At 45.0% G+C, this 11,483-nt stretch overlaps 1 protein-coding gene across 1 annotated transcript in view; it reads left to right on the top strand.

The window, feature by feature from the left end:
* The window catches only part of KIAA0319L (KIAA0319-like ortholog), a 31,314-nt gene extending 20,368 nt beyond the window's left edge, over positions 1 to 10,946 (top strand). Inside the window, exons 10-20 of the mRNA XM_009895615.1 lie at positions 874 to 997; positions 1,551 to 1,683; positions 2,581 to 2,729; positions 3,050 to 3,201; positions 3,393 to 3,531; positions 3,867 to 4,026; positions 6,204 to 6,346; positions 7,326 to 7,448; positions 7,991 to 8,081; positions 8,441 to 8,532; positions 10,564 to 10,946. Of these exons, the coding sequence (XP_009893917.1) occupies positions 874 to 997; positions 1,551 to 1,683; positions 2,581 to 2,729; positions 3,050 to 3,201; positions 3,393 to 3,531; positions 3,867 to 4,026; positions 6,204 to 6,346; positions 7,326 to 7,448; positions 7,991 to 8,081; positions 8,441 to 8,532; positions 10,564 to 10,751 (1,494 nt within the window). The 3' untranslated portion in view covers positions 10,752 to 10,946. The remainder of the gene's footprint in view (positions 1 to 873; positions 998 to 1,550; positions 1,684 to 2,580; positions 2,730 to 3,049; positions 3,202 to 3,392; positions 3,532 to 3,866; positions 4,027 to 6,203; positions 6,347 to 7,325; positions 7,449 to 7,990; positions 8,082 to 8,440; positions 8,533 to 10,563) is intronic.
* The last annotated feature ends 537 nt before the right edge of the window (positions 10,947 to 11,483 follow it).

The raw sequence follows: 11,483 nt of genomic DNA on the forward strand, positions 1-11,483 counted from the left end.
CAGCTTAGGGGCTGAGCTGGTGTACCAGTAGCCAGAGGTTTTCACTGGCATCCCGTTTCCTTTTTGGAGCAATGCAGTTTTAAATACTGCTCGAGAATGGAGGATTGAGAGAGATGGGAACTTGATGGCTTTGGATTCCGATGCCTCATACAGCAGGTCTCACCTCAACTTGATCATGTCCACGTATCTCACTGTACCCTATGTGGCTGCTAGGGAAGTGTGTTCTTTCCGTGTTCGGTTGCTGACTTCTCAGAACATCAGTGATAGCTAAATCAAGCAGGGATGCTTAAGTGCTGTCAGCAGATGTGGAGCCAGACTCTGTGACCCTTTAGGTAACTGTCAGGATGGCATTGTGCCAGGTCATGCATTTCCAAAGCTGGGCAAACACAGTGGCAAACAGTCAACTCTTTGAGTTGCACCAGAGTCTAAACTTTGCGGATACTGGCCAGACACTGACTAGACACCCCTCAGTCCTAAACAGTTAAAGCTGGAACTTGTTTTCATGTCGTCATTTTTCTTTTAAAGATTATTACTACTGTCAAATTCATGGAATAAGAAAGTCCATGCATCAGGTTCTCAATGTGTGTGGTTTGTACAGGACTCCCCAGAGGTTTTGCCTGAGTTGCTATCTGTTGAATCTGAAAAGGTCTGAACCCCTGTATGGCATTAGTCTTGTTACATTCCACAACAGTGTCCTTGTTGCTGTGCATAAATTTACCTGTAAGTGGCTTGTACAGACTTCTGGCCCCATAGCAGGAGTTAATAATAAGCCCCTAGAATCTGCTGATAATAATTGGTTTAGAAGCAGAGTCTTCTGGTCTATCATCATCTGTCTAAGGATTCTTCTTAATACATGAACATGTTTTCTCAAAGGGGGTGAGGACACCAGTCTTACAGCTCTCTGCAATGCAAGAAGGTGACTACACTTACCAGCTAATAGTGACGGATTCTGCTGGGCACCAGTCCACTGCAGAGGTCACTGTGATAGTCCAGCCAGGTAAGCTATCTTCAGCTGCTCTTGCCACTTCCATTCCAGGGGTTAGAGGTGAGCATCAATCTGTCAACATACTCCAGATCTTATGGTAGCTCTGTGTTGCTTTCAGAAAAGCTGCTCTAATTCTGGGCTGGTATAATGCTGATAAACCAACAAAAGAAAGCTTCTAGAAATATTGCCTTTCTAGGCTATTCTCTTATTTCACACAATGTAGTCTAATTGACATTATCCCGCCGTAATGGCAGGATTGTATTTCCGAGCAGCTGTCTCTGCCCACAGTGCTTGGTCCTGGGACAGGAGCAGGAAAAGTGAGGTAATGCTTAGAGAACGAGAGCAAAAATCACAACTCATAGATTTCATTCGTATTTTATTGCAGATGTGTGAATGAAACACTGACCTGAACTCTTAACTGCTCTTAACCTCGCTTTCTCTGAGTACAAGGTTGAGATAATGGGCAGGAAATATACTAGGGATCATGGAGAAACCTCTTAATGCTGGGGGTTTAAGCTCTGCCTTTTATGGCATGTGTACAAAAAATATTGCAATCCTTTTTCAGAGAACAATAAGCCCCCAAAGGCAGATGCTGGTCCAGATAAAGAATTAACTCTTCCTGTGGACAGCACCACTCTAGATGGCAGCAAGAGCTCAGATGACCAGAAGATAGTCTCCTTTCTTTGGGAAAAAACACGGTGTGTATCATCTTCCAGACTGTTCTTAAGCAATTATCTACGTCTTTCATTTAAAACAAGACACACACCCACATCGTTCCCTTGTGTTGCATCCTGGTAACATCAGGCCTGACAAGCTTTACCAGCGACTAGAATGAGACAAGGATTTATGTTTAATTGGAGAGAGGTGGAGTTTTGTTTGAGCGTTAGAAATACCTTTGCCTTCGTCTCAAGGCCCGATTCCCATTCTGAGGGTGGTTGTGGCACATAAAGGAGACGGGCCATGTTCGAATCACAGCAGTGTAATGTGGTCTCGGCTGTATGAAGAGACTGACTCTTGTAATCAAATAGCAGCAGGGCCTTCTAACTCGGTCCTTTTGCAGCGTGTTTGAATGAGGCAGTGTTTTCTCGTTGTTGTGCTTCCCTTCAGACTGTAAATTCCCTGAAGTGCTTTAGGGAATTTGGGGGAAAAGCCTGTGAGCAGCTTGCAGTGGCTTTTTCTATTTGCTAATGCAGAGTCTGTGCAAAGCTCTTATAAACGAAGGAACTATTTTTGCTCTCTACCTTTTCTTAAAAAAATTGGCTTATTGTTCAGTTCACAAGCCAATTTTGCTGAAAGTACTACTTTTTGTAAACCCTCCTTAAATGCTGGTATCAGTGCTCCCCTCGTTTAAAAATAACCAAAACACTAAACCACCAGCAATTATGCTTTTTATTCTGAATCCTGCACTTACTCTTTTGATTATCTTACTGTAACTGGAGAAAATAATTTTACTTTTTGTCATGGACTTTCGATTTCTATACAACTGTCTGTTTGCATCCCCATAAGCTCTGCTTGAGCTTCAGCCTCCTGGTTGGTGTGAGGCTGGTTCCCGTGGTCTGTGCAAAGTTTAACTCATCCTCTTGTGCTTTGCTTAGGGGCCCAGATGGCGTCAAGCTGGAGAATGCCAACAGCAGCATTGCCACTGTAACGGGCCTTCAAGTTGGGACATACGAGTTTACTCTGACAGTTAAAGATGAGAGGAACTTGCAGAGCCAGAGCTCGGTCAATGTCATTGTCAAAGAAGGTATGTCCAGCCATGAGCAGAGCTGCCCGAGACACAGGTTATCTCTGAGCAGTTCAGCAAAACCTGTGTTCGGAGGCACAATAAGAGTAAGGAATGGGGGAAAAGTAATGTAGAGAGTAGTGAAATGGCCTTCTCTAAATCAGGAGGGTTTACCCCTTTGTGGAGGAACAGTATCTTCAGCTGAATCCCACAGTGTGGTTTCCCTTCTCTTCCCCCAGGGTTAGGTAGGGATTTCTGGGTTACAATGGAGATCTAATGCCGTAGGTTTTGATTGAGTGTTACCAGATTTTTCTCTAACTGCTTTTTTTCTGTTTGCTTAGAGATAAACAAGCCGCCAGTTGCAAAGATTGCCGGTAATGTTGTCATCACTTTGCCCACAAATACAGCCGAGTTGGATGGATCGAAGTCCTCTGATGATAAGGGAATTGTCAGCTACTTGTGGACCCGGGATGAGGGGAGCCCTGCAGCTGGGGTGAGGCTTCTTTTTTAAATGGCAGTCTGCAGCATCGCAAAAGTCAGTGGGAGGTAGCGTTGGCAGCTGTTGAGGAAATATAAAGCCGATTGTTGCACCTGTTACCTTTTAGTTGTATCTTTTAAGTATGATGCTATATCATGCTAGTTTGATCCTTTGTTTCCTGATATTTGTTTTGCTCTGCCTTTCAGGAAGTCTTAAATAATTCAGACCATCATCCTGTCCTTCTCCTGTCCAATCTGGTAGAAGGGACCTACACATTCCACCTCAGAGTAACAGATGCCAAAGGAGAGAGTGATGTGGAACGGACCACAGTGGAAGTCAAACCTGGTGAGTCTGGGGTTTGTGCTGTGCCACATTTGCCTACAGTGCGCCAGCAAGCCCTCTGTTTGTCTGGATACAGTGTACTGAGATTAGAACATGTGGTCTAGTCCAGCTCAGAACTGTAAAAGGTCAAAAGTTTTGGGGGATGTGATTGTATTTTCATGTGGTTCTTGGGGGCTCACTCTTCTTGTTACCTGTGAAAGTCATAGACTTGTATCACTTCCTACACTGAGATTCTGTAATTTTGTGTTCAAAGATTCTGGAAAGATAATAGAAACCTGACTCATACCCAGACTGTTAAATAGAAGTTCTAAGATCTGTGTTGTCTACATTCTCACTAGATCCTAGGAAGAATAACCTTGTGGAGATGATTCTGGATGTTAATGTCAGCCAGCTGACCGAGAGGCAGAAGGGTATGTTCATCCGACAAATAGGCGTTCTGCTGGGGGTCCTCGACTCCGACATTACTGTGCAGAAGATCCAGCCGTACACCGAACAAAGGTAGGGTTTGTCTGTGAGTGTACATGGAGGGGGATTGCTTGAGGGGTTAGTAAACCAAGAGGTATTTTCCCTTGGGAAGCAGATTGGACAATCAGAACATGTGGAGACTTTGCTTAAAACTGGTATTCCTGCTTGCTTGGGTGAGAGAAGGTGTGTCGCCAAGCAGGTCTTGGGTATCTTTCCCCTCTGCAGATAGTGCGTTGTCCTCAAAAGCTGTTTGCTGCTGCTAATGTCTTTGCCCCCAAATCTGTAAAATAAGAACTAATCTGGTTTGGTTTTGAAAATTGTGAAGACTATCTGAAGGATGTTCTACAGCTGTGACTTATAACTAGACGAATAATGGGGCTGGGTACAGGAGCAGTTTGGTGGAACGCTGACGCCACAGCAGAGGTGGTGTTGTAGCCGTCCCCTGAGCAGCAGCCCCGCACGCCAACTTCATAGTGTTACGTTAGCTTTACTGCCTGCACAACTGCTTCCATTTCATGTAAAAGAAAATGTTGAAAACCAATGTAATTTTTGTTTGAAGAGATAGGGAGAACTTGGGTTTGATTGCTGTTTAGCTTACAATAAACTACGGCCGGTCTCTTCTAAACAAGTGGAAGTTTGCTTATAGGCAGGGCTGTAGGCCAGGGCCGTGTTGCCTGGACAGTGTTGCTCAGCTCTAAGTACAGCAGCCAGCAAGTCATACAAGGGATGGTTTAGCCCAGCTGGATCCTGCCCATGCTGCTTTGGCATGAAAGCACCCAATCGAGTTTAGCTTTCCGCCTCTGTACAAAGGGCTGGTCTGGGAAATTCACTGTTCTGCAGAAAACTTCAGCGACTGGTGCTGGAGCGTTGTCACAGCAACACCTGCGCGTCTCTGTACTAACAGCAGTCCATCGTTCCTGTAGGTGTGTTTGAGGATGCCTGAACATGCGTGTGAGTGGCATGGCAACAAGCTTGTCAAGGGCAGAGTGGTAATCTGCTGAGATAAGTGCAATATTGCACTTAATTTTTACTAAAAATGGAGTAGTTTTAAGGTAGATAAAGCACTGAAAAAGATTTAAGGGACATGCTTAAAGTCACGCAGCAAGTCAGCAATAAATCTGCAGTTATACTTTAGACTTTCCCGAGTTCAGTAATGTATCGATTCCTTCGTGTCCACGTTGCCTGCTGTAGCAGTAAAATCAGAATTCATAGTCCGTGCAAAACTAAAGAGCTCAGCCAGCACTTTCTGTTGTAATATTACCTTTCTGTCTCTGCCATGACCAGGCCAGTTGCCATTGTTCTTCACTGAGTAAGGCAAGTAAGGGATTCTTGTAATTAATGCTTCATCTGTTTATGTATTTATTAAGTAGACAGAAGAGTGAGAAGTGTTATAAAAGAGCAGAAATTATATTCTCACAGATGGCTTTAAGATGCCATTTTTGCCTCAGCTATCAAAGTAACTTGTACTGTTTAAAAAAGATCTTTTCCCCCAGCTGCTGTCTTTTTTTCACATACTCTGCAGGCTTCACTAATATCCTTTTGACTCATAGGCTCACTGGTAATAATAAATTTGAAACATCCGTGCATCCTTCTGTGAATCTGAAGGATACGCAGGGCTCTGCAAGGCTGGCAAGCCTCGGGGAGCAAGTTCTTCTGTCATAAAGTTAATGCAATAAAAGATGCAGAATACAGTATCCTCTACAGCTGTGCTTTTTTCTGGCTATAACACTTTGCACATTCAAATTAACCGTCGCAAAAGAGTGTAAACCTTCACTGTCTTCTCTGATGCTGGAGCTCTGTGCTGGGCAGTGAGATAAGTCCCCGAGTTCCACGTGTGGTAAGAACTAAGGGTCCCACAGCGAGGGAGGGAGGAGATTATGAAAATGGCAGGACCTTAAAGTTTGGGGATTTTTATACTTGGCATGAACATGCAAAGATGTATTTGGTGGTGTTCGGAACTAGACTTGACAAAACCATTAACAAACTCAAGACCAGTCCAGCCCTAGCTTTGAAAAGCTGGACGGATCAGATGCCCAAAGGGTTTCTGCAGGACCAGGTCTAATGTTACTGCTTCCAGGATGAAGACAGAAGTCTGGTCTTCAAATAAATTTGGGATTCTGAATAAGTCTGTCTAATGACAGACTGGGGAGAATGGCGCTCTGCCTGATGTTTGGAGAAGCAGCAGATAATAATTTTTGTTTGACTTCCAGCACGAAGATGGTGTTTTTTGTACAGAACCAGCCTCCCCATCAGATATTCAAAGGACGAGAAGTAGCCTGGACACTAAAAAACGAACTAAGGAAACAACAGTCAGACTTCCTCATCTTCCGGGCATTAGAAATTAACACAGTCAGTAAGTAAGAGTCACTGTGGTACAAGCTAACATCTTTTCCCTTCTCAGATGCCTGCAAGAACAATGACCTTCATTTGGGCTAAACACACCTGCGTGCACACACGCATACACTCACTCCAGTAGCTTTCATATGTTTGGAAATGGGAAGCAGAAAAATAAGTCTGTTAGACTCTACTTGTCAGTTATTTACCAATTAATTCTGACTGTTCACTGTTGAACTTCATGTAAATGGTTACTTGTAATGTTGCTGGGAAGATAAGAATTGACAAAATCAAAAGCAGATTGATACTTATGAAACTAAACTATAGTGTTAGTGGAATACAGCCAATGAAATGAGTGTCATAATGAAAACAATAAAACAACAGAACTTGGTAGCTGTGAACATACTAATTTCCTCTCCAGCACATACATCAGTCTGAAGGAAATGTTTCCCTTCTATCAGTTTTTTACAAGTTCACATTAGCACTTTTTTTCTTGTATGAGCTCCATCCTATGAGGACCTTGTGCTGATCAGTTAGATATTTTAAACTAGAATTATGTAAAGTAATTATTTTCACGACCTCCTGATGTTATGCTTTTGTGTCCTCCAAAAGCCACTCTTCGGTTCTGTTTGGTCCCTTTAAAAGGATCTATTTGTTTCTTGTCTGTCTCTCAGGCTGGGTTTGAATTTGAAAATCAAAACCTTATTTAAAAACATTTACTTAACAAATGTACAAATTCCATAACTTACATCAAAATCATGATTTATTCGGCAAAATCTTCCTAGCATGTTATGTGTGTCACGTTGTTAGTGAAGCAGGACTTCTTGATTTGGCATGAGACCTAGGTGCTTATGTTTGCACTTCTTACAGCTGTAACGAACTACAGAGTAACGAGATTCAAGTTAGAGCCTATGGGGGTTGGCCGTATTGAACGATACTGTCCCATTTTTGCCTCACGTGCAAGTCATTTAGTTCACCTTGCTGGTTTTGGTCCCTAGCGTGTCAGCTGAACTGCTCTGAGCATGGGCGCTGTGACTCCTTCACCAAGCGTTGCGTCTGTGACCCCTTCTGGATGGAGAACTTCATCAGGGTGCAGATGGGGGACGGCGAAAGCAACTGTGGTACGTGCAACCTCCCCGGGATTGTTCATTTTCAGAAAGCAAACGGTGTTTGAAACCCAGGGTAGGCAGAGTAACAGGTACCTGCTTTCTCCCAGTATCTCTGACATGATGCTCGCACGAGAGATAGTCCCTGCCCTGCTCTCGCTACACGTCACCTTCTAGGCAGGCGATACTTGATAGGGAGGCGACTCCTCTTCAGATGCTCTCGGTGAACGCTCACTAAGAGTTGAGTCCGTTCTTAGTGTATAAATCACACCTCTCTTCTGTCGTGCCCCTCCAGAGGCTTTCCTGCCACAGGAAAGCAAATTTTATAAATCAACACACATTGAAAAATGCCCCTGTGCGGCAAGTCCGCACACTGGATCTCGACCCTCTGGCTTCCGTCGGTGAGTTAGTGGTGCTGTCAGTGATGGATGCTAGCCTCTGAGTCTGCAAAGGGTCAGGCTTTTCTTTTCCTTTCCCAAGAGTAGTCATCTAAAGCACACACTGTCAACTGTATGAGGTGCCAAAACGTCTTTATCTCTGGGGTGTTTTGCTTTCAGAGTGGAGTGTGCTGTATGTGATCATTGCATCTTTCGTCATTGTGGTTGCCTTTGGAATCTTATCCTGGATGGTGATCTGCTGTTGCAAGAGGTGGGACTGAGGCCGTAACCCCCACTGTATCAGTGCGTCAGAGCCCAGTAGCTGCATTAGGAGGTGAAAGGTTCAAACCCATCGTCCCAGCAGGTCATCTGCTTAGCCCTGGGATGTTAGTTTTTGCCACTCAGTGTTTCATGTGAAACATTGAAGTCCTAGAACTCTGGGTTCAATTAAGAAGCAAGATTTGGATTAGCCTATAAATGTGCAACTAAAGCAAAGTTTTTAATGTTTTGCTTTGTGATGTGAACATAATCTGAAATAAGCAAGTACTGTAGCTTTGAAGATCAGAGTTGTTTTTTCTTCCGGCTTTTTCAGAAGTGGCCTGCCTCTTAATTCCTTCTCTTCCCCTTTAGACGAAAAGGAAAATCCAAACGAAAAAGCAAATACAAGATTTTGGATGCAACGGATCAAGAAAGCCTGGAGTTAAAACCAAATCCCAAAGCAGGTAAAACATGAGGGAGAAGAGCTCAGTGTTTCCAGAATGCTGACTAAGAACATTCTTCCTCAGTGGACTTAAAATCCTGGAGTGAAACAAACATGACACTGACAGACAAGTCTCAGAAGATCTAAGAGCTTGTTGTAGATCAGACAGGGCATTTAGTCAAGTTATCTAACTCTTTGGTTTAGAAATTGGGGCTGAAACTGGCCTGGTCCTTATGTCTCCACTTCCTATGACAGAAGTAGTACGTGGATGCATGTAAGCTGTGCAGAGACCGGCCTGATCCGGGAAGCCCAACACTGCATCTTCACTATAACTTCTCTTGCTCTAAAGTTTTCCACTCTGTTCTGGTAGTTTGCTTCTTGCCAATATGCAATTCCTTGGCCTTGCTCTACAGCAAAGCATGAGTTGAGTGTCACTAAGCGTTTCACTAAACTGATGGACTTTGGCTGATAAGCAAAGGGTCACCGAGCAACCTGGAAATACACATGGCCTGGAGAGAGCGATGTTTATCTCTGCCCCGAATATTCTCCCACCCCAAATGACTTGTTCATAAATACATTCATTCTTGTCCTCACGAGCATCAGGGTCTGAAAGTTTCACATTTTAGCTCATCCTCTAATTTTTCCAGGAAGCAGATACTTCTCTTAGGGGGAAGACCCGTGAAGCCCTCGGTGCTCTGGGTGGCTACAGGCCCATTGCCCCGTTCCAGAAAGGCAGTTGTTTGTCTTCAGTGTTCTTACCCAGCATTTTCCTGTCCGCATTGCTGTCCTCAAGAGCGCTTGTCAGGTGCTTTGCAAAGATCATTGAGTTATTTCAGGCTGGAGCGTTTTTGCTGCGATCGTATCTGATACCTGAACCGAGCCGTGGTCACCTGCTGACCGACGGGGAAAGGAGGGAGACGAGGGAAAGTGTGTGCAAAGCACAGCCCCGCCAAATGCTGAGCAGCGCTTCAGCTGCTGAGATACGTGTTTCAAAGAAGGGTGTGTATCCTGGCTTTGTCTCAAGGAGGGGTTATTTTAACTGTGCGTGGAAAATAGCCCTTGATCCTTGTCTGCTGGTGGAAAAAGAACTGCTCATCCTCTTATTATCCCATTTAATGGGGTTCCAGCAAAGTGAACAGTGCCCAACGACAGCGTTGGAGGGCATTGCAGCGACAGAGCTGATCAGACAATTCCTCTGAGAACCCGCCCATCCCAACTGCACAAGTACAGATACCCTTGAAGGAAAACAGGGTGTTTTTTCCTCCCTCAGCACCCAACTCTGCTTTAATCTGACCATCTGTCACCTCGCACAGAAGAGCCCCACTGTTAAATAAAGGGCTCATTGTTCTGCAGTCTGTAGCAAATGTGCCTCAACCGTTTGCTCTCTGGTAACCAAACCCATCTTGCTTCTTCTGCGGCTCTCTGCTGACTAAAGTCTTTTTCCCTGCTAGGTATGTCCAGGGAGCATTCTGCTAACAGAGGAAATGTTGCACTTCTCCATTAAGGAAAAGCTAAATTTAAATATTTCCTCTGCTGACAATATCAGTAAATGTCTCTCTCCTGTCCTTGTGCATTAATCTAAATTCAGCCTGCTAATTTATCTCTCTTCCCTTTGCAGGCAAGAGAAGCAGAGATGAGAGTAGAGAGGGTAGTAAGAATGCAGCGATCTTCCCTCACACACCTGCATATTCCCTTTACTACAGCCGTTAGCCCTCAGAGAGCTTTCTAGGCAATGCCCCGAGCAAGGTCAGGGAGACAAAGCTCCCATGTATCCTCACCGCCCCTTCTGGTAATGTAATTTGCTTTTTTACCTGTTTGTTGCGCTTTGCACTGTCTCAAAGTGTCTGTGTGACCTCTGTCATGCCAAAGTACCTGGAAGAGGATTGCTTTGGCTTCAGCATTTGAAGAAATAGGTGACAGACACAGAAAAGTCTGATTAGGCTGTCCCTTTGACATGACAGGAAAAGGAGACTTAAAGGGGGAATGGAATAAGGTGAGGTTGTTGGCCGGTACTAAAAGTAGCTTTTAACCTGGGAATCTCTCTCCTTCAAAGGCGGCAGACAGAAAGCCCAGGTCCTCAACACCAGCCTGATGCACTCCGAGTCTGAACTGGACAGCGATGAAGCCATCTTCACGTGGCCTGACCGTGAAAAAGGGAAACTGCTCCGTAGCCAGAATGGCTCCTTGCGCAACGGACAAGTGATGCTCAAACCCAAGAACCAGAGGGAGGAGATCCTATAGCTCCCCTCCGGTGGCCTTTGCTGGAGCTCAGTGGGAAAGGCCACTCCCGTCCCTATCCTACAAGGGCCCTTGGCGGCCGGTTTGATTAGGAACAACGCTGCTAACTCCTTTCACAGAAAATTTTGGTTTTGTGGGTTTCTTTTCATTCAGTTAAAACTGGTTGTACTTGAATTTGAACTTCAAGGGAAATCAAAGGGAGGAGAAGGCAACTGTGAACCCCAGGCAAAGCGTCAGGAAAGGACAGAGCTGGCATCTGGAGAGCGGCAGGACAGAACCACTTGGAGCAACTGTCAATGTGCAGGACCCTCCTGGCCCACCTCAGACTGCAGCGGAGGAAATGCCCACGGACTTCCAGCTCGCTGGCCTTGGGAGCTCCTGGGAGAAGGAAGGTCAAGGCTGTGCTTTGGGCTGTGCTCTGAGCAACCTTCAGGCACCAGTAGCCTACCACGGGCTACTCGTGCTGTCCAACAGCTTGCTTCTCTTTTACTCCCACCTTCCCTAATAGTTTTAGCACTATTTTAATCTAGACTTGTCCTTTCACATGCACTTGGCTGCTTTTGGAGTGTAGAGGAGGGGGAATCTAAACGCTATGGTCACCCTTCATCAGCTTGCAGGTAGGAGAGGGCTTTGTAGCTGTTCTAAATTACTGTCAGGCTTTTCTCACTGGGAGTGTTGGTGACACAGTGCCTGTTCAGATGTGACAAGCCGCCCTGTCTGGTAATTGGCTGGGCT

The sequence above is a fragment of the Charadrius vociferus genome, unplaced genomic scaffold (genome assembly GCF_000708025.1).
Source record: "Charadrius vociferus isolate BGI_N301 unplaced genomic scaffold, ASM70802v2 scaffold812, whole genome shotgun sequence".
NCBI classification, from domain to species: domain Eukaryota; kingdom Metazoa; phylum Chordata; class Aves; order Charadriiformes; family Charadriidae; genus Charadrius; species Charadrius vociferus.